This window comes from Suillus subaureus (genome assembly GCF_016647635.1).
Source record: "Suillus subaureus strain MN1 chromosome Unknown BJ212scaffold_100, whole genome shotgun sequence".
Lineage (NCBI taxonomy): Eukaryota > Fungi > Basidiomycota > Agaricomycetes > Boletales > Suillaceae > Suillus > Suillus subaureus.
The window spans coordinates 7502-32448 of record NW_024538656.1 but is presented as its reverse complement, the minus strand read 5'-3'; the positions used below and the strand labels follow the sequence as shown (position 1 = coordinate 32448).

General features: G+C 45.1%; 10 protein-coding genes across 10 annotated transcripts; 6 read left to right on the top strand and 4 right to left on the bottom strand.

The window, feature by feature from the left end:
* Positions 1-1012: 1012 nt before the first annotated feature.
* On the bottom strand, positions 1013-1545 carry BJ212DRAFT_1213683 (uncharacterized protein; the record flags this gene model as incomplete). The annotated part of the gene is made up of 2 exons (XM_041329273.1): positions 1013-1271; positions 1340-1545. Coding segments are annotated over 2 exons (465 nt in total), but the record flags the coding sequence as incomplete, so codon positions are not given.
* A 1767-nt stretch (positions 1546-3312) lies between these two features.
* Positions 3313-5123, top strand: BJ212DRAFT_1305142 (uncharacterized protein; the record flags this gene model as incomplete). The annotated part of the gene is made up of 7 exons (XM_041333722.1): positions 3313-3466; positions 3518-4029; positions 4077-4293; positions 4351-4579; positions 4631-4766; positions 4814-4989; positions 5075-5123. The coding sequence occupies 7 exons, from the start codon at positions 3313-3315 to the stop codon at positions 5121-5123; spliced, it is 1473 nt and encodes a 490-aa protein (XP_041186012.1).
* A 2013-nt stretch (positions 5124-7136) lies between these two features.
* Positions 7137-8311, top strand: BJ212DRAFT_1305141 (uncharacterized protein; the record flags this gene model as incomplete). The annotated part of the gene is made up of 4 exons (XM_041333721.1): positions 7137-7368; positions 7424-7603; positions 7653-7911; positions 7951-8311. 4 exons carry the CDS (start codon positions 7137-7139, stop codon positions 8309-8311), a joined length of 1032 nt encoding a protein of 343 aa, XP_041186011.1.
* Positions 8312-9162: 851 nt separating this feature from the next.
* On the top strand, positions 9163-9524 carry BJ212DRAFT_1487768 (uncharacterized protein; the record flags this gene model as incomplete). Its single annotated transcript, XM_041341319.1, has 4 exons — positions 9163-9195; positions 9245-9289; positions 9339-9410; positions 9462-9524. 4 exons carry the CDS (start codon positions 9163-9165, stop codon positions 9522-9524), a joined length of 213 nt encoding a protein of 70 aa, XP_041186010.1.
* A 4061-nt stretch (positions 9525-13585) lies between these two features.
* On the bottom strand, positions 13586-13858 carry BJ212DRAFT_1231656 (uncharacterized protein; the record flags this gene model as incomplete). The annotated part of the gene is made up of 1 exon (XM_041329501.1): positions 13586-13858. A coding segment is annotated over one exon (273 nt), but the record flags the coding sequence as incomplete, so codon positions are not given.
* A 640-nt stretch (positions 13859-14498) lies between these two features.
* On the bottom strand, positions 14499-14867 carry BJ212DRAFT_1286792 (uncharacterized protein; the record flags this gene model as incomplete). The annotated part of the gene is made up of 1 exon (XM_041331961.1): positions 14499-14867. A coding segment is annotated over one exon (369 nt), but the record flags the coding sequence as incomplete, so codon positions are not given.
* A 3607-nt stretch (positions 14868-18474) lies between these two features.
* Positions 18475-18981, top strand: BJ212DRAFT_86282 (uncharacterized protein). Its single transcript, XM_041344227.1, has one exon. The coding sequence runs from the start codon at positions 18686-18688 to the stop codon at positions 18944-18946; it is 261 nt and encodes an 86-aa protein (XP_041186007.1). The 5' UTR covers positions 18475-18685; the 3' UTR covers positions 18947-18981.
* A 109-nt stretch (positions 18982-19090) lies between these two features.
* On the bottom strand, positions 19091-20604 carry BJ212DRAFT_1305140 (uncharacterized protein; the record flags this gene model as incomplete). Its single annotated transcript, XM_041333720.1, has 5 exons — positions 19091-19739; positions 19857-19999; positions 20070-20251; positions 20304-20397; positions 20530-20604. The coding sequence occupies 5 exons, from the start codon at positions 20602-20604 to the stop codon at positions 19091-19093; spliced, it is 1143 nt and encodes a 380-aa protein (XP_041186006.1).
* Positions 20605-22040: 1436 nt separating this feature from the next.
* Positions 22041-22337, top strand: BJ212DRAFT_1286776 (uncharacterized protein; the record flags this gene model as incomplete). Its single annotated transcript, XM_041331960.1, has 1 exon — positions 22041-22337. A coding segment is annotated over one exon (297 nt), but the record flags the coding sequence as incomplete, so codon positions are not given.
* Positions 22338-22475: 138 nt separating this feature from the next.
* BJ212DRAFT_1496273 (uncharacterized protein) lies at positions 22476-24489 on the top strand (the record flags this gene model as incomplete). The annotated part of the gene is made up of 7 exons (XM_041341535.1): positions 22476-22850; positions 23214-23418; positions 23472-23612; positions 23669-23686; positions 23812-23910; positions 23965-24008; positions 24122-24489. The coding sequence occupies 7 exons, from the start codon at positions 22476-22478 to the stop codon at positions 24296-24298; spliced, it is 1059 nt and encodes a 352-aa protein (XP_041186004.1). The 3' UTR covers positions 24299-24489.
* Positions 24490-24947: the final 458 nt, after the last annotated feature.

The window sequence follows — 24947 nt, the reverse complement described above, 5'->3', positions numbered from 1 at the left end:
GGTGAGATGTCTATGTGCAGGCTATCGAGTTTGATGTTACTGGTGTGTACATATTCTTACACGTACTCCATCAGGAAAACCTAGGTGGACTTAATTTGACTTAAATCATCCTTAAAGTGCCTTATTTGACTTATTTGCAACTTAAACTTGAAATTTCGGTAACTCAAAATAAGGAGAATCAGTAGGTTATTTTCCTTAAAATGAGGCTATTTTCCTTAAAATAAGGTGAGTGGCACATTTAAGACATGTAAGGACACAAAAAGGATGCCATTAAGGAGCATGCGGATCAGACCAGGAGCTTTAAATAAGGCAAAATAAGGAGGTTCAAAAGTTTAAGGAAGGTGGTTATAGTGTCCAAACAATAGAGCGTGCTCAGGTATAGTATGCATGTGGTGGAGCAGCTGGTTGAAAGAGCAGGAAACGAGGGGGAATGATGATATCGTGGTAGTATCTGTCAATAGGTTAGTACACCAATTGGGGTGATTCTGAGAGGTACTTACTTGAAAAAAATGATGCGTCCTCAAGGCTCCTGTTTAAATGAATAAAGTTAGCGGTTGAAAAAAGAGGAAATAGATACACATTACAGATATGAAGGCGGGAGTGTTTGTTGACTGGGGTGGTGGAACCATCATCCGTTGAACTGCGATGATTGAAATGTGGGTTCTTCATATAGTTTTCCGACCGCTCGAGAATCTCTTGGATGCATTCATGGGGTAGAGTCTTGATACTGTCCATGTACACCAAAGTATCTGTCTCCCAATTTCCAGATGAAAACGCTGTCCTGGTATGGCTCATCTTATTAGTCACTTCATTAAGCGTCTGTACAATCTTGTGAGTTTTACCACCATTGTCAGTGGGGTTGCTATCAACCAACAACTGGTCTTTGACTAAGACGAGAGCGTGCTCAGCCTATGAAATATAGTTAACATTCCCCAACAATGAGATAAAAAAAACTTACTGCCACAGTTGTTAGCGCCAGTGCAGTCTGATATCCAGGCTTGCCAAATTCAACCAATGAATCCACCCTTACTTTCCCGGCAACTGTGGTGAGGTGTGCTGCAAAAATGTGTAGTATATATTCTGACAAGAAGGCACCAGGTTGCTCTTTGTTGTCAGGATCTTCATAAATGAAACAGCAATCCTGGAGTTGATACTCAGCATATTCCTTGCGGGCTTCCTGAGTCTCATAATCAGGTGTCGAAGTGAAAAAAGCCATCAAAACAGTGATGGCTGTTGAACCAAATGAAGCTCGCCATTCGTGGATCCTTTGGCTTACCTGGGAGAAGTGAATCAGTAGCTGTTATGAGTCAAAAATTGAATGCAAACCAGTTGAAAAGACAAGTCTTCAATGTCAAAACTACACCCTCCTTTGTTACGTGGATACACCTCATAAAATATTGACTCGAGAACAGACTGGAGCTCAGTCTCTGGTACAGTCCATCCATGGTCACTGTTACCAACCCAATACATCACACAGGGAAGGAACTTCATGTGCCATATTCTGTTTTCAAGGAGTCCACTGGGTAGGTGCGCATTTTTTGCCTTGCCTCTCTTGAGCTTCGCATGAATATTTTCTGATGCTACAGCCTCAGGCTCAGGCTCAGTCTTGACCTCTGCCTTGATCCTAGTAGTACGGCCTTTGGCCTGCTTTGTTGCGGGTTTCTGCTCTGAGACATCAACTGACATCTATCTGAGTATCAGTTCATCCCATCAAGATTGACCAATGACTTAGAGAGCTTGTGCGTTGTGCCATGCTAGCCTTATTCACCACCATCATGGAATCACTTCTGTCATCCTCCTCATCCTCAAGCATCTTGAAGTCTGAGTCTTCGCCATCATCCAGGTCTTTGAGGTTCTCCGGTTCTTCATCAGCCTCTGGATCCTCCAGAATCTCGAGTTCTTCTGCAGTGTCTGGACCCTGCATAATCTCAATTTCTTCTGCAGTATCTGGGTCCTTGAGTCCTTCTGTGGACAACTCTATTTCATCTGGGACTGGGAGTGAGTGCTTCTTGCCTCTTGAGGTGACTTTTGGTTTCTCCTTCAGATGCATGATGTTCTAACTTAGGTAAGTACATGTACACAGCTCAAATGGCCACTGACCTTTCCCCTCTGCGCTTTTGGTGCTGGCTCACTGTATTCCTCAGGTTTGTCATCAAGGTCCACATCAGACTCAGTGGGTCATGCTGTCTTGCCAGAGACTCACACACTTGGTGGTGCACTTGTTTTCAGCTGAGCTTGTGACACAACTTTCTCTGCCCAGTCAGGAATGGGCCCTGTGAGGTCAGAACTGATCACCTGCTTGAGATTGGTGCTGATATGGTATGCACAGATGTAATCAAAGTAATACAGAGTGAGTTCTGATAGAATCAGCATTGTAGCTAAAAGTGACTTATGACTTTTTAATTTTCCCATCGCCAATCATTGTTGTGCTCCCAACACATGTGTCACTGTCACTGGTACTGATTGTGACTCCACCATTGGACACCTTGTGATTAGCATTCACGCTGTCTTGAAAACTCAACTTCAATGCAGCATGTTTCTTTTTTGCTGGCTGACTGATCTCATTATCTTCAGCTGTGGTTGTTTGAGTGGTTATGCAGGGGTCAAAGTCATCAGAACAGGTAAGCAATTCAAGTGCTGAAATGATTGGAACTTGCCTGTAACTGCAGGTTGCTCAACTGCTTTCACCAGATTTGTGCTCTTTTTGCTGATGACCATGTGTGGCCTGATGAGCTTTGGAGGGCCCTTCACTTGAGTCTTCTGCTGGACAGCCATGGCATCTTCAGCTGCAGCAATCATTGTACATGATTTCTCCTCTGCCGCAGCATGATTAGCCTTCTCAAGTTCTTTCTGGTTCTTTTTGGCAGCAACTTCTTCTTTAGACTGGCACTGGACTCAGTTTGCCTCCTGGACAATGTTTCCTGGGTGCTTGTTGACATTTCCAGGATGCGTTTGTGGACGAGACATGAGGATACCAGGGATGAAAAGAGAGAGATGCTAAAATGAATGATGAAGGACTTAGAAAAAAACAACCAGCTAACGTGTTCAGTAGTTCAGGGTGAGCCTTGGTTGGTTTTCTGTCAACTCAATCTGACCCAAAATGAATAAGTTCACACAGTGCCATTACTTTGATTTGCCTGACATTGCTTCAAACAATTCTGTTCATCATCTCCAGTGAAAATGACCTTACTGAATTGTCGCATTCCTGGATGCAAAAAAACCTTCAGAAATAAGTCAGGCCAAACGAAGCATGTACGCTCAGCACACCCCATGCCTTTGTGCAATCGTCCAAGTTTCCATCAAGCAGCTCCCATGTCTCGCTCTCCAAGTCCTGAGAATCCTGCCTTTGACAATCAACAGGACTTTGGCAATGCATGTCTCTTGGAAGGTGCTGATGAAGCATTCATGCTGGAACAGGGTGTACAGTTGGGGCCTCTATTCCGGACATTCCACCTGCATCTCACAGGTAACAAAATTGTGCAATTCATTTATTTAAATCTAACTTTTAACATACTAGGATGCAAGTGCAATGTCCATGGCAACTTCATTGACCAGAATGCCCTCCCACCACCTCGAACTGAAGCATTACCCACCAACTGGACCCCATATGAAAATTGGGTCGCATTTGAGACAGCGGAATTCCTCTATACATGTAACCAAATGTCTGCAGGGCAGATTGACACCCTTCTTGACCTCTGGGCAGCCACACTTATCAAACATGACGACAGTCCTCCATTCACCAGCCACTGTGATTTATATGAGACTATCAATTCAACTCCTCTTGGTGATGTTTCCTGGCAGACTTTCTCAATGTCCTATAGTGGAACCAGACCAGCTGAGAATGTTCCACCATGGATGACTGCTGAGTATGATGTGTGGTTCCACAATCCACATCTACTGGTTCACAATATGCTTTCAAACCCTGACTTTGCTGCCAAGATTGAATATGTCCCATATTGGGACTATACAGATGATAATAAATGTTGTTACAAGAATTTTCTCTCTGGTGATTGGGCTTGGAAGCAAGTGGTATGTTATACTTCACACCTTGAACCTACTGTTCCTCGAACTAATAGTATGTTGCTATACAGGATATTATCACATGGGATCCAGAAACTCACGGATCAATGTTTGTGCCCCTGACCATTGGCAGTGACAAGACTATGGTCTCAGTTGCCACAGGACACACTGAATACCATCCGCTCTATTTATCGATTGGGAACATTTTCAATGGAGTTTGGTGCGCACATCACAATGGTGTGGTATTGGTGGGCTTTTTGGCCATTCCAAAAAGTGAGTCAGCCCCTTAACACACTTTTAAATTAATCCTTCTCACTACTCACACTATAGGCACAAAGGAACATTTACATGATAAAGACTTTCGCAATTTCCGCCATCAGATGTTTCACTCCTCACTTGCCAAGATTTTTGAGCTTGTGAAGTTGAATATGATGGTTCCCGATGTTGCACGCTGTCCTGATAGCCATTATCGGCGTGTTATCTATGGGTTAGGCCCATACATTGCTGATTATCCTGAGCAGGTGGCTCTTTCTGGAGTAGTCCAAAACTGGTGTCCAAAGTATGTCTCTTTCACTATGAATTTATTGACTTGTGCCTCATACTGCTTAAGATGCTTGAATAACTGCAAAAATCTCGATGGTGATGGTGAACCTTTACTCCGGTGCAGACATCACACCAACCTCGTGGTTCAGGAGCTCCCACACACCCACCTCTGGCATGAGTATGGAATCATCCAAGAGGTCATGGTATGTTGTTCGGTTCTCATTCACATTAACTTCTCAAATTTTTTCAGCCTTTCACGAATGATTTCCCTCAAGCAGATATCCACAAACTTCTCTCTCCAGACATCCTGCATCAAATCATCAAAGGCACATTCAAAGATCACCTTGTCGACTGGGTAGAACAATACTTGTTGCTCACACACTGGGCTTCAGATGCAGCAGAAATCATGGACAACATTGATCGAAGGTACAGTTCTTTTTTTAATAAATTCCTATATACACATTGGACTCAAAGTATTCTAACAGGATAGTGGCTGTAGCTCCTTTCACAGGTCTGCGGCGCTTTCCAGAAGGGCATGGATTCAAGCAGTGGACCGGTGATGATTCCAAGGCTCTGATGAAGGTATGTCATGTCAAAAGTTCATTATGATTTGCCAATTAACATTACAACTATCTAGGTATATCTGCCTGCCATCAGCGGTCATGTCCCTCAGGATGTAGTTCGTGCATTCAGCACATTCCTCAACTTCTGCTACATAGTCCGACAAGACACCCTTATGGAGGATGATCTCACCCAGCTTCAAGATGTGCTCAGTCACTTTCACCAGTACTGCTGTGCAAACACAACAATGGTTAGACACTTGTTAATGTGCCTAACCAAAAATATTGTTGTAGGTCGATGCTCTGCCTAGCTGTTACACTTGCAAGCAAGAACGTTCGACCCTAAAGGGAATTGCTACTGAGAACGGCTGATGATACTAAAGACCTGAAAGTGTGCAGAGCGCAGGAACAAGTGCATGGGTATGTAGAGCGCAGGAATGCGGAAGTGCGGTCAATGAGCAGTCAATGAGCAGTCAATGAGCGGTTGATGAGCAGTTGATGAGCGGTCAATGTGAAAGTGCAAGATGCTAGGGTATGGAAGTCTTAAGGAATGGCACGGGTAACAAGTGAGGGCAAGGGTATTGATTGCACGGGTAAAGAAAGTCAAGGTAAGGTGTCCAGGTATAAGGCAACCAATAGGGGCTAAAAAGCGCGCACTAATGGTGACTGCTCCTAAGTAAAACCTAGGGGAAGGAAATACTGCAGAAGGGAAGTAAATATGAAGTAGTCACTCTAGGCACTTTATACTAGCTAACCCTCTCAGAAATGGAAGGGACAGGACAGACAGGCAGTAGGAATATGTAAAGACATGTAATAAGGCTGCAACACTTGTTACAACACACAAGGCAAGGCAAAATACATACCAATGAGGTAGGATGGACAATGGACTGACACGGGACATCTGTAAGGTAGTCCGAAGGCGTGGTGTAGGGAATGAGATTCCTCCAGGCATAGATCACCCATATTATGACTCATGACAATTGGTACAGTGTACAACTCACCCTCCATGACTTTCCCACAAAACACGCCAGAGGCGCAATGCATTCCCACATTATGCGACGCATTCCCGTGCACGCGCTTAGCGCGCTCTTCCCACGCTTGGTCGCACTTTGTCATGCAGCATCCCAGAGCATCCATCCATTGTCCAACCAGTTCCCTAGTGAGTCCTTTCTTGTTTATTCTCATTATCAGACCATATTTAGTATTAGTATGACATTATTTCATCATGGACCCTTACTTACATACTTAGAGCACTCCCTGTTCACTTCCGAGCCCTGGGAGCGCACCTAGGCACAGCTTACCTGTTGCCTAGGAAGTTTTCAGACACCAACCACCACCACAGAAGAGGAAGACCACCATGTCAGTAGTCACCTAGAGTCAGAATCTATCATCTTCAGCCAGTATGCTTCAGTCATTGCCCTAGTCACCAGCAACAGTCCATTATCACTCAGCAGCCCCAGTTCACGCCTTCCATCAGTCTTTACACATCTGCACACCAGCTTGCACCTTATTCCCACGCTTCGCGCACCTATGCACTCCATATTCCTGCACATGTGCCCCCAGCGCGCTTCACCAGAGTTGACCTGGTGTCACTTCATGGATCTTGCTTTCTTTGCTTCCCTTAAGGGTCGAACATATCACCTGGCGCACTTTGACCAACACTTAGAAAGTCAGTAGGCCTTCCTCTCACCCCAGAGGTAGAGGTTTTCTTTCTTTCTTTAGCTCTGCAAGTCTAGCAGAGCTGTTGAACCTTCAGTGGGAAATCGACCGCAGGTATGCGCGCAGCACGGGAGTGAATGCGTGGGTCCGCAGAGCGTGGGAATACATGTCTGGAGTGGGTTGAGTGTGGGAAAAGCGGTCGATGGTTTTGTAGCTTTCCATCACCTATATCAAAAGATGGCCATTGCAAGCCTAGTGGGAATATGATCATCACACCACAAAATATTCAAGACCATGGGAGTTGTACTCAACTTCTCATATCCACGCCAACACTCCCTCAGTCACTACTCCCTCATGATCCAGCTCTTTGGTGCCCCAAATGGCCTTTGTTTGTCAATCACAGAGTCCAAACATATCAAGGCGGTTAAAGAGCCCTGGTGCCGCTCCAGCAGATACAAAGCATTAAGCCAGATGCTTCTCACCAACCAATGCCTCAACAAAATAGCTGCAGCCCAGAGTGATTTTGAAGCTCATGGCATGCTTCAAGGGTTGTGCCTGTCCAATGCATTGCAGGCACTTGGAGAGAGTGAGTGTATGCTCGAATACATGCTTTTTCAAGTGTTCTAACTGATATCATGCAGGTAATGGCAAGTTGCTGGACAACAGCACAGATGAAGATGAAGACAACAATGATGCACTTCAAGCACGTCCTGACTGTTTATGCCTCAATGAACCACAGAATCAGACTGTCAAGGGAGACTTGGTGGGCATCGTTGATGGACCTACTGTCCAAGCTCATGTAGAACTTGCGGCAGCACCTGGTAAGTCTTTGTCTTTAGGTCACACAAACTGTTTGCTCAAAATTCCTAGTGCCAGGTTGTTCACCCAATGTCCCTGCGCTTATGCTCGATCTCAACCTTCCAATCCTCCCTACATTAATCCAACAATTTCTTCATGACCAGCTTCATATCGACGATGATGAGCCACCCAAATTTGACCCTGCAATGGCACCTACTTACATGGGCAGGGTTTCTGTCTTTAGTTCGGCGGCAGCATCATTCTATGCCCCCAGTGACCTCAGTGGCACTGGAGGCATGCGATGCGAGCATATTCAGGCAATGCCATCATGGTGAGGGGGTCCTGCTAGGAATGACTGTGTCTTCGTCAGTATGAATGATGAAGTCAGTTGTGGCTTGGATGGGCTTGCTATTGCAAGAGTATTGCATTTTCTTGGCTTCAAGTATCAGATGAAATACTTGCGATGTGCAGTCATTCGCTGGTTCTCATACGTCACAGACAGCCAAGATCCTGACACTGGGATGTACCTTGTTGCACCATCGACCAATGATGATGGGATGCCAGATGTCTCAATTATTCATATTGATTGTATATTCCATGCAGCTCATCTTATTCCCCTCTATGGTTCCAATGTCTTACCTCGCACAATCACTCTTCACGACAGCTACAACATATTTCGCACCTTCTATGTCAACAAGTATGCAGATCATCATGCATTTGAGGTAGCGTGACATGCAGGTTCGTCGTCATCTTCTGTCCCCCCCTTGTGGTTTGATCATTTCACAGGACTACCTATACCCTGCAGCATTATTACAAGGACTATCTACACCCTGCAGCATTATTATCTAAGTAGCAGGACATGCAGGTCCATCGTCATCTTCTGTCCCCCCCTCATGATTGATAATTTACCAGGACTATCTATACCCTGCAGCATTATTACAGACTATCTACACCCTGCCAAACCCGGTTATGTGCTTGCTTCATCACACACCTTCCCTGGTTATGTGCCCGCTTCATCACGCACCTCCCCCGGTTATGCGCCCACTTCATCACGCACACTATCCATACCCTGCAGCATTACCACAAGACTATCTACACCCTGCCAAACCCAGTTATGTGCCCACTTCATCACACACCTCCCCCTGTTATGCGCCTGCTTCATCATGCACCTCCCCCTGTTATGTGCCTGCTTCATCACGCACCTCCCCTGGTTATGTGCCCACTTCATCTTCTCACCTCTGTGCTAGTATCAGCATGGCCTCGCCCATTCCACCACACTCAGTCGCAAACTCAGAGAACCCAGTGTAAGTCTCAGTCAATTTTCATTATTGATGAGTGATGAGAACATCGAGGGCATTGCCAACTTGCTCGCCACAATTAAATGAAGTGGCGGTGATGGTCACAATCATCCATCACACAACCTCCGATACTCAATTCACCACCATGGACATTAACACACGCACAGAAGATCCTATGGACATCGATTATTGAGCCGAAGATGAACAGTTCAATCTGGTGAGTTTTTATGTCTATCCCGCTGCACCTTTAATGTATTCAATTTTCGTCATTGCAGGCAGACAACATGGACATCAATGACACTCTGATGGATGAAATGGTACACTCACATGTTTTTTTTTTGCTTGTTCTAATTTTCGTCATCGCAGGCAGATAACATGGACATCGACAACATTCTGATGGATCAAAAAATGGTATGTTTACATTTTTTCACTCATTCTAACTACATTTTCGTCATTGTAGGCTGACAACATGCACATCAATGACACTGATCAAGTCACTCAGGATGCTATGGTGTTCCTTTACTCAACCAAGGTATGTTGATCTTTTTGTTTTGCATACCTTGTGCTTCATTATGTGTCACAGGCTATTGTGATCTTCAATGCAGAAGCCTTCAAATCATATCATTTTGCAGCTCTCCTGATGTAATCCATGGCATGAAGACATGTTCTTGGATCTTAGTGATGCTACTCATGCTACGGCACTCAACTGTTTTTTCACTTAGCTCTCTCATTGTATAAATACCTACCCTCAGATTGTTACATGCTTACTTTGCTTGCAATTTTTTTTTGCTTATGTCTCCTTACTCATCCTTAAATTCCTTGTGTTCCTTAGTTCAGAGTGTGATAGAATTCATTAAGTCCCTTGAGCTCCTTTACTGCCTTATGATGTATGCTAAGTCAAAAAAGGCACAAAAAGCCCACCCATGTTTTCCTGATGTTGGTTGCTGAGGCAACTAGCACAGGAATCAGGAGGGATGCAAATGATGGGAGTGGGGGAACTTGGTGCTCGTGTCATTTGGCTGATACCGCTTCTTTGACAGATGATTCCATGTTGTTGAGTGATAAGTGTGGGTATGGGTTGATGGTACAGGTATTGGTACAATGGGTAGGACCGGGAAATGTTATTGCAGGCTTGTATCACAGTGCGGATGATCAGGGCTATAGTTTGATTGTGTTAAGCTGGCGGTTTCCGAATGAGAGTTACTTCACTGAATGTTTTCTTGAATCTACTTGTAGCATTCAGGAACTTGGCAAGGTGTGGGGTTGCACTGGGATCTGACAAGAGGAAGGGCAATGAGGAGGCTCTTCGTCCGAGGGAGTTTGTGAGTGCATGACATGCTTGGCAATAATGTGGACATGCAATTAGAAGGTGGAGTATGGTTTTGTCGGTGTCTGGGCAGTGGGGGCAGTGAGATGAGGGGGCTTTGCCGATGTGGTGGAGGTGGTGATTCAGAGGGGTGTGTCATGAACAAAGGGCTATGTAGAGGCCTGTGAGACATTTGGGGAGTTCAGTAGTGAGCTTGATGAATGACCGGCGCAGGATCTTGGGGTCGATGTTATTGATACGATTGAATCGCAGTGACTTGTGCCATAACCTTCCCCATCTATGATGGTTGGTCTCCTTGTGGGCCACTATAAGCACTGAGATGCTGAGGGGAAGTGAACTGTAACAAAGAGTGGTAGGGAGATCTTCTGGTGGACTATTGTTGTGTGGTCCTTCCAACACCTTCTTTGCCTGCTTGTCCGCCTCCTTGTTGCTATGCACATCCTTGTGTCCTGGTACCCAGTGGAGGGTGACATTAAAGTCATGATGATCTCTTGCGATGTCCTTTAGTCTATTGCAATACAAGTCAGTTAAGTAGGAACTGGGATGTAAGTGGAAACTTTCACCAGTTTGGATTGCTGCCTGGTTGTCAATGAGGATGGAGATGGGGAATATGGGGTCGATTTTGGTTGCAATGAATTCAGCTGCTAACATGAGGCCTACTGCTTCTCCTTCAAAGACCATATGCTCCTTCTTGGTTCCTAGATGGAAACAAAGTACTCTTGGTTGATGTCCTGCACAAAACAGTACTGCTGCTGCACCTATGTTGCCTTGATATCCCAATCCATCGCTGTATACTTGGATTTCATCCTTGAGCTGTGCGCATTCTTCTATTGCCCATTGCTTGGAGGGAGCTATTCTGATCTTGTGTGGGTTGGAGCTGTGGGGTGGTTTGCATGTGGGGAGGATGGTTTCGATATCATGGGGAATGATGGAGAATTGACATGTGAGGCAGTGGAGGGAGGTGTGATGGGAGCCAACATAGCGATTTGCAGCCCTGCGAATAGGGCTGTGCAGGGGGTGGGAGCTTGGGTGCGTGGTGAGACAAATGATTGATTGGCATGGGTTTCGAGTAGATCCATGGCTGGTGTGCACATGGCTCCGGTGATTGCCAGAGCTGCAATCCATTGTACAGAGGTGAGGCGCTTTGCTGTTCCAATCAAGCTGTGTTGAAGTTGATCTGAGTGATCTCGGAAGGAGGGGGTGAACCAGAGGTCGGTGGCATAGAGCATTTTTGGAAGAGCAACTGCTTGGTAAAGTTGGCATGTCAGATGTAATGGCAGTCCTTTTGCAACTGAAGAGAGTCTATGTAGCTGGAGTGTATATGCCATGCCTTTCACTATTGCATTGTCTACTTGAGCACCCCATCTGAGTTCCTGATCTACAATAACTCCCAGAAAACGATGAGTAGCAACAGGGCGGATTATCGAGCCTTGAATATGCATATTCGGGCATTCCTTTTAGTGGTTCATGGAAAAATCTATAAGAGCAAATTTGTTAGTCTCAAATTTGGAATTATGCAGACATGACCATTTATAACCCCCGCCAGGCCTTTCCAGCATATCTAGGAGTGTTTCATGTGTAGATTTGAAGTCTTTGCCTATTGCAATAAATGCGGTGTCATCGACAAATGTGAGCATAAGTTCCTTGAGTGCTGCATTGCCTTGGCATGTCTTTGCGACATCAACTAGATCTGAGCTGTAGATTATGTAGAGTATCATGGAGAGTGGGTTGCCTTGGCCGATACCATTGTTGATAGGAATCCAATTGGATGTGAAACCATCAAATTTGAGTTGGGTCTGTCTATTCATTAGTACTCACTCCGTGAATTTAACTATGTCCCTGGGTATGCATCGCATATGCATGTTATGAAGCAACTGAGGAGTGACTGCATTTGGAAATGCACCTTCAATATCAAGAAAGAGTGCTGAGGCTACCTTACCAGAATGCCAAGCATTTTTGACTGTTTCTTCTAATAGATGCAGTGAGTCAGTTGTAGAGTGGCCCAGTCTTCCTCCAAAATGTGTACTGGGAAGCAGTTGGTGTTTCTCTAAGGTGAATGTTAGTCTTTCTGCTACAACAGCCATAAGTAGTTTTCTCATGGTGTTCAATAGTGCGATAGGACGATAAGCTTTCGGGACCAAGTAATCAGGTTTGCCAGGCTTTCATAAGACAACTGTGGTGAATTGGCGCCATGGTTCATAATACATATGGTATGTGAATGCTGCATTGAAGAGGAGTGTGAAGTAAGGAGTCAGTGTCTTGGTGCATTGCTTGTATACTATGTTGCATATGCCATCCAGACCAGGTGCCTTGAGTCTGTTGAGCTTCAGGATTGCGCATGTGATTTCAGCCGAGGTGAATGGGATATGCGGCTCAACTGGGTCGGGGTATATGATATCTGGAGGTATGAAATTGTTAGTGGGGGGCAGTGGAAAAAAGGACTTAGCAATGAGCAGGCTTTTGTCATGGTTATTGTTTGCTTCGTGTGTTGAGCCGTCTGGATTCTCGGTCTTGAGGGTTGGGATCCTAGTTTTGCCACCATCTTTTGGGTCAGAGGAGATGTACCTATTGGTGGTCCATAGATCATTACCTTCAATGTTCTCCAACCAGTCTATCCAATGCTGCTTCTTGGTCGATTCGATCTCCTCTGTGTAATGATTCTTGAGGTTGCGCAGGTCTGCATGGCAGGGATGAGTCGGTAGTCCACAAAGTTGGTATGCTAGTCGGCTGAGGTTGTTGACCTGTTTGCGTAATTTGGTCAGCTTGTGGGTCCACCAACGTTTCAAGTGCGGGCATGGCTTTGAGTGTGGGATTTTTGCTTCCATGGTGGCAGTGATGGCATGGGTAAGGCGTCTGGCTGATTCTTGAAATTCTGCTTCAGATGCTAAAGGGCAAGGGGGGTGAGGCATTAGTAGACTTTCCAAATGTTCATTAAAGTCCTCCCAGTCGATGTCTCTCCAGTTTCGTCAAGGCTTGTCTGCTGTCTTCGATGTTTGGAGATCAAGGGTGAGTTGGATGGGGACATGATCCGTGCAGGGGCCACATTGTCCAGGGTCCGTGTCGCAAGAGATTACGGTATCAACAATCCATTCTGTCCCAAAAACGTTATCCGGTCTAGTCCAATTACCAGTGGAGGATGATTGCAAAGTGGGGGTACCAATGGGGAGGAGCTGGATCATATTATAGTTAGTGATTAGGTCAATTAGAGGACTTGCCACATCATAATTAAAAAGGTGCCGGTTTCGCGTTTCTTCCCATAATGGGTGGTGACAATTGAAATCGCCCATCCAGAGCATGTGAGTGTCTTCCGAAGGTTGGATGATGGTGATGTTGCATTCTAAATAGTCGTTAAGTGCCAGTAGGGTGTCTTGCAAGGTACTGTCGTTATAAATGTTGAATATGGTGCATTGGCCATAGTGGCCTGAAAGTTGAATGATGACTATGTCCAACGATGGATAAGATATCTGTTTCCAGGAGTTGGAGTCAAGGGATGTATTAATGAGTGTGATGGCATGAGTGCATTGCTGCGGATGGGTGTAATGATTAGTAGGGTATAAGACATGCCAGGTGTGGTTAGCGCTTGTATTATGGAGGAAATTGATGTAGGGCTCTTGGATTACCATTATATCCCAGTCTGATGCCAACTTGTTATTGAGGAGCAAAGCTTGAGCTGTTAGGGATTTGTTGAGATTTTGCTGCCAGATATGTAACATTGTGCGGTTTTCGTTGGGTCCTTCAGGCATTAATGAGTGACATTGGGGCACTGCTGTCGGGGGGGTGGATGGCGTCCCCAAATGATAGTCCCTGTGTGATTAGGTCATGAATGGAATCATCTTGAGGGAGTTGGGGGGATTGAGTGTGAGTGCGGGACCTGGGTTGTGATTGCCTAGAGAAATTAATGGTGGATTGCTGTGTGTGTGGATACATGTTCTGGTTCATAGGGCGAGGTGGTGAATTTTGACTGAGGTCAGGGGTGTTCAAGGGCTCCGTGGCCTTTGGGGGTCGAGTTACCTGTGTCCATATGTGCTCAGTAGGGAAGTACAGCATTCAGTTTTCAGGAAATTTGTCATCTATGTCCTTGCAGCGCCTGATGAACTCTGGACAAGTTTGGTTCCAGCTGGTATGCTGTTGGCTTTGACAGTTGACGCAACAAGTTATTCAATAAGAATTGCATGTGGATGTCTTGTGGCTGTCACCGCAAGTGCCACATACGTCTTGCATGGCTGAACAGTTCTTCACAATATGGTTGAATTTCTGGCATTTGGCACATCACATAGGTTCCCTCTTGTCCTTTCAAATACTGACGTGCTCGTTGTTGATACAAATACCATCTTGTAGTATATTGTTTGCTACATGAATGTCAGTAATGTGCATTAGAGCAAAAGCTTTCCTCTGTTCCGCAGTACATTTCGTTGGGGGCTTGATCCATCTTACACTTGCTATTGTGTTTGGTGGGAGGTTGTTTTCTTGCTCTACTTGTGTTGGGAAACCAGCATCATCAATCTGTAATTGAATGGGTAAATATTCCAGGACTATTGGGTAAGTGCGGTGGCGAAACAATACTGAGATGTCCAGATTGCTAATCAGCACTGTTTTACCTTCCGTCATATTAAGCCAGGATGCCAATGATTCGGATTCTAGTTCTGCAATTAACCCTCCATTTCAAAGCATAGTAATGGCTTTGACTTTTCTTTTTGGAGTGGAGTCGTTGCGTGTGCTGTCCAGGGTGTCATTGAGCTTTTTTGCGATGTCATGCTTGGGGGTGTCTGGTGGGAATAAAGATTCACCAGGTAATGGATCAAGTAAGATCTCATGGACTCTGATGGCCACATGGCCAAGCGCTCTGTCAATCATGGGAGACAGATGAGATGTGGTGATGGAGCTGTAGGATGGGTGGGAGGCAGTGGGTTGAGCATTGGGCATAGGGGCAGAGATTCATTGGGACATGGAATTGACTTGATCTTGCATAGCATCCAGGGAGGGACCAAGGGATTTGATTGCATTCTGGCATGTCTCGACATATGAGAGAAGTGTGTCTGCAGATTCATCAATTCATTCCACTGCAGTCTTGATGTTGTTTTCATCTTCATTTCATTCCCTTTCAATCTTGGCATGTAGTTTGGTAGCCTGTTCCAGTGAAGCAACTAACAATTGGGAAGCTGAGTGGACAAGGGCGACTTGGGGGGAGATGGCTGCTATGACATGGTTGACCATTTTCGTGGATAGGGATTCTGTGATGCATTCTGCGACTTTCCCCATAGCTTTTTCTGCAACTCATTCTGCGATCTCATCTGTCACATGATCCTTCATGATGAAGGCTACTGCTTGAATTGCAGCAGTGACAGATGCAGGGATAGTACCTGACATCTGCATGATCTGAAAGAGAATGGAAATTAGGTGTGTTAGTGTGTAGGGTTCATCAATTAGACAGAGTAGTTTCGATTCAAGGTATTTCTTTCCACTATCAGCGTTCTTCACCATGTTGGCCAGCATTTCTATGGCTTCCTGGGATAACATTGCTCGTGTGGTTCAACAAGTATTGAGGTTATAAGTGGGTGAGGAGGTGCATGATGTGGGTGTTGAGCTTGCGCTCATGCTGGTGCTTCTTCAGCCCCCTGGCATCTGGGTGTCTAGAGTACCAGAGGATAGACAAGAGTTTAGGTTTGTGTTGAAGGATTGGGTTTTGATTGTTTGCTGTGGGTGGCAGGCCACCTGAAGGTGAGGAGAGTGCTGTTGAGTGCGATGTTGACAAGGGTTTTTCGGGGTCCTAGTCGGGGTGCCACTTGGTCAGGGTCCAAGACAAGAGGTGGGCAAAAGGCAAATCCCGGATATAGGGCTCGACATTACTAAGCTTGTAAACCTTAATATACAGCCACCCGAAGTTTCAAAACATAAGTTCTGAGTTTCTCGATAGCGGCCTATGTTCTTCGTCAAATCGCTAGTTGAGTACAGAAAGTGTGGTATAATCAGTACTATAGAATACATCTAGATACTTATTTTAATAAGAAGTGTGCGTTGGGGCACACTGATAAAGGAACGATAATTTCTAGATGTAATTTTGAGAACATGTGACGCAATAAGCAATACAACGCGTCAATATCAATGTGACGCGTCTCGTCGACGCGTTCTTAATGTCTGATATCTCTCCATCGTCCTAGCATCATCAGCTTTCACCAAACCATTAGACTTACATTAGACCATCGCATCATGTATTCTACAGCACAGAAGATCCGCTGAGTTGCTTTTGATCCGTTGATATCCTTCGTAGTGCCTTCATTATGCTTTCTATGCTTTGAATTCACATAACCGTAGTCTACAAATTGTACTCGCAACTACAATATCACATTCATTGTACTCTCACTTCAATCACTCGCATTTAACAATGTTCTTCGTATTATTTTGGCCGTTGGAAGTCGGAAGTAATTACTATATATGGTCTAATTAGCGTGACCATAACGCTGTAACGGTGGTGGTGGTGGCATGCGAAGTTTGTCCAGGTTGATATCAAATATTTGAATTTCCCCTACCTCTTGCACCTGACGACACACAAATTGCCACTGGAGGATTCAAGGACGGAGTAAAAATCTGGGATGCGAAGACGGGCGGGCTGATTGCCACACTCGAACACTATGGATTAATAGTTAGCAGCTTGGCCTGGACATCGGACGGAAAGAGACTTATCTCCGCATCATATAGCCCAATTAGGATATTCAACACAGCCACTTGGCAGCAGATCGCCATTCTGGAGGGTCACAAATACTGGGTCAATGGCATCTCCTTGTCTCAGGACAACCGCCTCCTCGCGAGTTCATCAGATGATAAAACAGCACGTTTATGGAATCTTGACACCAACCTCCCAGTCGGTCCACCCCTCCAGCACGAGAGTAAGGTGGAATGCGTGGCCTTTTCTGCTGATGGAACAATGCTGGTCACCGGGAGTCGCGACAATAATGTGTATGTGTGGGACATTCACGCCATCCTGAAACAAGCTAGCCTTGAAGGCTCACCAACCATTGGTACTAATATTGTGGGTGTTAACATATCACCCACTCTCTCACCAACCATATTTGCTGCTCACACAGAAGGCTTCTCAAGGAATAGAGCGCACCCCCTGCTCCTCGCTGAGCGACAAGTCATTTTTGGAAGTACGTGACGTATTTCCAACCCTTCTCATGCATTATAACGACATTCCAGGCCGATGCTACGCAATGTCATGATGAATTTGGGGGTGTTGACGAACTCTCACCACGGTTTTTTGACGGTATGGAAGCCTATGATGATGTACGTCATGAGCACTTCTATCAATGAATTCGTGTTCAGATATCTGTGTGATTAGTCCTCCCCAACGGGTGGTGCCCACCCTCATTCTTCTGCAAATGCACTCCTCACTCGCCTTGCCTCGCTCTTCCACCGCTTTCAACCTGACAATGCTGAAACAAATGAACTTCCGCAACCCCCAACGCTTTCAAGATTGCATCCACGTGTGCTCTTCGCTCACCTGTCGTCGCTCATTCACGGCTCTCCACCTGAAAATGATGCAACAAACGAACCCACTACGCCTTCGCGGTTAGATCTACATGCACTCCTCGCTCGCCTGTCCTCGCTTTTGCCTCAATCCCGACCCAACTCCAACGAGGAAACCGAGTCTCACCCCACAACCTCTTTGGGTTCACGTCCAGATGCACTCATAGATATCCTGTCCTCACTCTTCCGCTCTCAACCACATATCAACGAAGAAATCGAACTTCTGCAACGTGCAAGTTGTCCTCATGTTGTCGACGTGGCTCCAATGCGGGACAGGGAGGTATGACTTTATCTGGTGTTTCAGTCTCTGGTGTCTGATGATCTCCACGCAGGTATTGTTTGTTGCTGCACGGTCGCTACCCACTCAGCCTAATGGCACTATACCAGGTGCAAGACCTGCGTATCCACTACTCGTCCGATTGTTGGCTCATCTCGTGCTTTTTCTCTGCTGTGCGTCTCCTCAACACGCCGATGGCAACGCACAATCGACACAGCAGCAGCAAGGTCAATCGCAAGGCCCGGTCCAGACCTAAGCATCGTCACTGCGGCAGACTCAGCCTGCCGCCTCCTCGACGTCTACGACACCTGCCGCTTCTGGTATTCATACTGCTGCACCGGTTACAGCAACCGCGCAGCCACGGCCCCTTCCATTGCAGGCTCGTTTTATTCTTTTTCTCTGTTGTGCATCTCACCCGCATGCAGATGGGCATTAATATTGCAACAATGGACACCTTATCTCATCTGATTATTCTATCATCTCTTTGTTCACGGTGTGTGTGTATTTGAATTCCACAACTTCCCCAATCTCGGCTTGGCCTCAACGATATGCCGGCAAACCTAGCATTTAATCTCAAAAAGTCCCCAGAAACATGACTTAGTTGTAATTCCTTGTGCTGCACATTTCGTGCACCAGTTACTCCATCCCTATCTATTCCTCAAGTACCCGATTTCCAAGTATGTACATCATGCCTTGGACCGGATTGTTCCCTTGCACAACTGCGCATGTCCACCCTCCAAACCGCACTTCCTGCAAGGTGCAAGCTGTGCAAGCTGTCCAGCTAGTTCCAACATGGCATGTTGATCTCGCGGTGATTTTCAGCTATATAATTTTCCCCGGTGTACGGGCACTGGCAAGATGTATCCGTGCCAGCGTGTGGGCCCGTGGCCATGCAACCTGTGCGTGGGATCCACGAGACGTGTCGACCTGCTGCGACTAGTCATTCTGTTTCTCCCTGAAAATGACGCTGACATATGACGCTCCAAAGCGTACTTTAATATAGTGCGCGACACACAACATCGAGTGCGCGACACACTATTGAGCGCGCGATACACAACATCAAGTGCTCAACGTACCATCTATTCTAGTGAACTAGACGACCGAAATCTTCGAAGTTAGGCTCGACAATTAAGTACTTCACAAGATCATCAGCTGTACGAGTAATAAGTTTTCGCTCATGATCAAAAGCACTGTGAGCTTTCACAATATATAACACAGCCTTCCAGCAGTCGAGATTGATTTGTCCGATGTCGAGTTTCTCGAAGCGTTCGACGGCATCCTTGTAAGGCTGGGGATTTCGTCCGTCCAGTAAAAATCTGCCCATTCCGTTCCACCACAGCTGCTTCCAGTCATCCTCGCATAGTTTTTGCTTCGTGCAAGTTCCCGCGTGCACCATAGGTGGGGCTTCACATGCAATGATCCGACGATGTACATCGAGTCGTTCCTTGACTTTGAACATTGTGTTCCATACAACGGACCCAACAGCGCGAAATTCCTCGTCGGAGATATCATTGATGCGAGCTGAAATGAGTCGTTCGAAAGCATGCGGCAGGATCTCTTTGAGGTTGTACTTTAATGCGAGTGAGATAAGTCGTGTTGGCTCAAGCGAGTAACGCTGCCGCTGGAGATGGTGAACAGCATAGACTCGTGCATCTTTGCAAAGATACATGTCGCTCAGCTCGAGCAGTTGAATAACAGCTTTGTTACATATTTTGAGGACATCAGGCCTCCATCTGTATGGTATAATTGTCAGACTTGTCCGAGTTGTCCGTTGTGAAAAAAACTTGAAAAAAACTCACTTGTTGTAACAGACAGACAAAAATAATTCAAACGCACTTTCGCTTACTTACGACGGCACACAAATAGGCCTGTCATCAGTACTACCATCGACCTGTTCAAGTTGGGTGCCCTGGCTTGCAGCGAACATGTCTCGGAAAGCAAGTGATTTATCCCCGAGAATGCTTGCATGCACCCTAAAGAGTGAGTGTCCTGCCTAGTAGTAGTACACTGTCAGTCCGCGGTATCCACTATGAGACTATTCAGATACTAAGTGGTGCACGAACCTGGAAGATGTGAGTGCCATCTGAGAAGTAGAACATTTGATGGTGTCGAGCAGTCATTGAACCACTGATAGTTGCAAGGTTGACTAGTAGAATGAAGAACAGCTTGAAAGAGATGACTTGAGTGAGTAACTCGTTGTTAGTAATAAAACCGGACACAGAAAACAATGCCTTGACCACGTCACCTGTGAATTATGCCTTGGTGACAATTTTATTACCCTTCCAACCTGCACTGACTCGGACTCTCGGAAACAATGGACATAAACAGTCCTTCATTGTCACTTTTGCTTCTCCCTGAAACCAAAAATTGGTCAGCAGAAATCCAAGCTGCCTATGAGAATATCCAACACACTTATGATCATGCAATCCAAGTTCTTCGAGCAGATGGAGCTGACCCTACCTGTATTGCTTTCCATGTGGATGCTATCTCATCAAATGCACTTCCAATCCTCGAAGCACTCACACCAGATGCTGATAACACAGACTTGGATGAAATGTCAGAGTCTCTCCCAGTCAAATGGTTAGCTGATGTAGCCATGGTACTTGGCTGTGTAGTTTCGGGTCTGGAACACCTAGGGACTACTGCAAATGAGGAGTAAGCCTAAATTTTGATAGATACATGGATACTGAGACAGGATCTTACAGAGAGGAGCATTGTGTTGATATACCAGAATTAACTGGAATTGAGAACACGGGAAAACGAGGGCAGCCCAAAAAAATAATAGACCTTGATTTCTTGATTGAGGCCACCTCTGCTCAACATCACATCAGACATGTTGAGCTAGCAAAGATTGTTGATGTTCATCCAGCAACATTACGGCACTACATGCATCAACACAGCATTGAAAGGTGCTATTCTAACCTTTGTGACCATGACCTTGATGCTTTGGTGAAGATATTCAAATGTTGTAGACCAGAGTCTGGGTTTCAGTACCTTGTTGGTTTTCTTCAACAACAAGGTGTCTGTGTACAACATAGGCAAATTTGGCAATCCCTACAATGAGTTGACAGAATTGGATGCCAATTCAGACGCCAACAAATTATTCAAAGAAGGAAATATAAAGTTAAGTGTTCCAATGCTCTTTGGCATTTGGATGGGCACCATAAGATGATTCAGTGGGGATTTGTTGTCTATGGATTTATTGATGGTTACTGCAGAACAGTATGTCACAAGTCCAAGTCCAAGTCATCAGAAATTAATCATGGCTCGTCCAAGTGGTTGCACTAGAAACAAGCACAAATAATCATGCTACAACAGTTCTCGATTTGTTTCTCAAAGCACAAGAAGAGTATGGTATGCCATCACGTATGTGAGGTGACCATGGTGGTGAAAATATTGATGTTGCCACTTATATGGTCATGCAAAATGGCCCAAATCGTGGCTCATTTATGTGGGGATCGTAAGCCTAGTATCATCATTTGATCCTTTGGGTGTTTTTCTCACACAAGTACCACAGGTCAACTCGAAATTCGAGGATTGAGCACCTCTGGGTTGAAGTAGGAACACAATTTGTGAGATGTTGGAGGGCATTCTTTAGCCATTTGGAAAGACTGCACAGGCTCAATATTGAGCAAACAGGTCATTTGTGGCTTCTCCAAAATCTATTCTTGGATGCTATCAATGACAACTGTAAGACCTTTCGTGAAGAATGGAACCTCCATCTAATTGCTGGCCCATCAACAAACAATAAGAGTCCACAAGTGAGATTTCACATCAAAAATTTGAACATAAAGTAACTGACACCATATTCATCACAGGATTTGTGACTGATAAGCCAGGCAACACTTGGTATTTACCGAGACAATTGTGACAGAGTTCATCCAGACACAATTGAACAATACTATGGCACTCATGGGTGAGAGCAGACTCGTCATCATGGGCAGACTGGTGCTGGCCATCCTGATGATGAAGACACTAATTCAGAGGATCAGCTCATCTTACAGATAGAAGAAGACCAGGAACGGAATATTTGACATGCTGCTGTTGAAGTTCCTGGAAAGAAAAGCCCCTTTGAGACTCAGCATGACAAAAACCTTTTTTTTTCAACAGTCAAGCAAATAGTTACTGAGAGCATTGTACCAGAAGGTTATGGCTTGCTCCCTGATGAGCAAGGTGATGATGCAGCCATGATTGAAGTCTTACAATTTGGAAGGCACGGAACAAAATCAATTACCGTCTCATTAAGTGATCCTATCTGGGAAGCTTGTGCAACACTTTGGTGTCAAGGGTTATCAGCATTATCTTTGTTCGAAACAGAAGGATACTTGTAGTTACATGTAGTGAATGAATAAGCTTAGAAATTGATGAGACTTACAAGTCAATAACCAATGCTTATGCAAAATAAAAAAATCTATGACCCACACTGATTTGTTCTCCTGAACCATCTTTACTTCATTCCACACACTGCTATGTCTGATCACCATGAAGTATACTGCCAAGACTTTCATCAGGGAGGGCAAGCCTGCACCTGTGAATGCTTCACCCCACCCTCTAATCCTGATGCTCCGTACTACTGTCAAGAATGCCAACATGGCTTTAGCAAGCATCCCAAAGCTCTGGATCCTACAAGAGACACACCTCGAAAGCAAGATGGAACCACATCTGGAAAAAAGAGACTCATCAGCATATTCAAGGAAAAGACCAGCGCCACAGGGTCTGCAGCAAGATCCTTGCAATCTGCTGCCTCTTCCAAAAGCATGCTCGATCAGAAGATAGGTGTCAAGCAAGCAAGAGATGAAGTCATGAATGGATATAGAACTGGTTTAAATTCACAGAACAATAAGGTGTGCAATACACAATGACAAATGTGTGGCACTTACAAGTCAGAGCAGTTGCAATTTCATCGTGTTACCAGTAAAGCAAGGGCCATGAGCCAATTTGACTCCGAGGATAAAATTACCAAGGTCACACAATGGCTTCTCTTGGTGAATTGTCTTGATGTAAATTCAGAATATATATCTCATTCATTGCACAAGAAAAACTAACACAATATGTTGAAGGATGATGGTAACCTCATCAATACAATCCCACCATCATGGACGAAGTTGCACAACATGGAACACCATCAATGCGCACATATTGAGACTGCTAGCAGGTTTTCCTTCAGCCAAATGTGGACTCACGACAAAGTCAATCAATACCTGTAGAATGAAGTGTTCCCTTTGGCATTTGGATATGTCAATTTGACAGAAAAGGGGAAAGGAATTGGCATACCTTCTTTCCCATGGGTTTTGATAAGCAAGGAGAGGCTCCGCTATGATGTTGTAAATATCGAAAGGCCCGATGGCAATGATCTTGCACAATTCCGAGGTAGACCCAAGTGCCCTGTGAAAGATGCAAACATCATCATAGGTAAGAAGCCTCCATCTTATATAATTTCTCGATGCTAACCTGAATATCTTCAGCATTGTGGAGAAGAATTCCAGAACATGTCTATGCATCATGGGATCCTGAATATCGAGAGACGGGGGATGATGGAATGTTTCTCGACTCTGATGATGCTTCAAGTTTTGAAGCGGCGAAACCAATAATCTTAACACGTGCAGGTAAGTTTATTAATTTCAACCACTTACTTTTTATTTCAATTTATCCAACTCTCTAGCTGCTGCAAAGCTCAAACGTGGGTGACAAACATCATTGTCCATCGAGATTCTCTCCGACACGGAATACAAACCAGTCATCAAAAAAAATGAAAGGTGTGTTGTGTAGCTTGCGAAATATACTCTCACTTATTCATTATTCTAGTAGGCGCTGTGGTGAAGCATGAGCTTGAGGAGCCAGTGCCAGATCTCCGAGCATCCAGTATTGTTAATGCGGCCTCACAGGAGTCACAGCCTACGAAACGTGTGTCCCTATTTTAATGTAAATTTTCACTTTCTTAATTCACTTTAAATTCAGTTTTTTTAGAGAGTTCTAATGCAGATATCGATGAACTCCCTGATGTTATTCGACACCTGTCTCTGGCACCACAGACCCCAAGCAAAATACTATCCCCTCCACTAGCTCTTTTTTCACTGGGACACGTTTCGGCACCGCTGATTTACTTTCGACACAGTTTCATTCACCCATTGTTCAACGCCGTCGTGTTGCTATGCCACCCGACTTCGTAGAGCCCCAACCGTCTGATATCATATTGCGTGGTATCCGCGACCCCGATAGTCCATCTGCCCCTCCTCGTATTAATCCCTGGTCAGAAGATTATTTTATTGGTGATGTCAATATTGCCGTCTAATCTCTCGTGTCCTCTTGCCGTCTACTCAGAATCTTTTCTAGTACCATAATGATTACTATGGAGCCCTTAATGCCTATGCCTTGCTACTTTTTGTTTTCAGACTTAATACTAATAGTTACTAGCGCTTATAGTAGACTTGCTTGTTGAAAAATTCAAAATATTGACATGACTTCGAAGCTTCAAGGCCCAACCGAGTTGCTTTTGTATCGCGCACTCAATAGTGTGTCGCGCACTCGATGTTGTGTGTCGCGCACTATATTAAAGTACGCTTTGGAGCGTCATACTGACAAAGTGTAGGTCATTGAGCACACAAAATGATATCACAACCTCTCTGAACAAAATATTTGAGCATGCACGTGAGCACTTGGTGCTGATTCCATTGCCGATTACCTGTGCCAAATCACCAAGCCAGTATGTAGTGATTACGCATTGACTGGAGCCACTGGACCGAACGCTCATTTCCATAACCCTCTGATACTACTTCCGCATGTTCATCTCCTTGTCGAGGTACATCTTCAAGACGGTCGCATTTCAGTCGTACAGGAGTCTCCTCTGCGCATTTATATGCAGATCCTGGATTCCTGGTCGAGACCAGCGTAAGTCCTACTCTTCCACATCACGAAATCACTCGGAGTACAAAGTTTTACGC

Coding starts and splice junctions, on each gene's coding strand:
- BJ212DRAFT_86282 (XM_041344227.1), top strand. CDS start 18,686: ATGTACATCATGCCTTGGACCGGATTGTTCCCTTGCACAACTGCGCAT.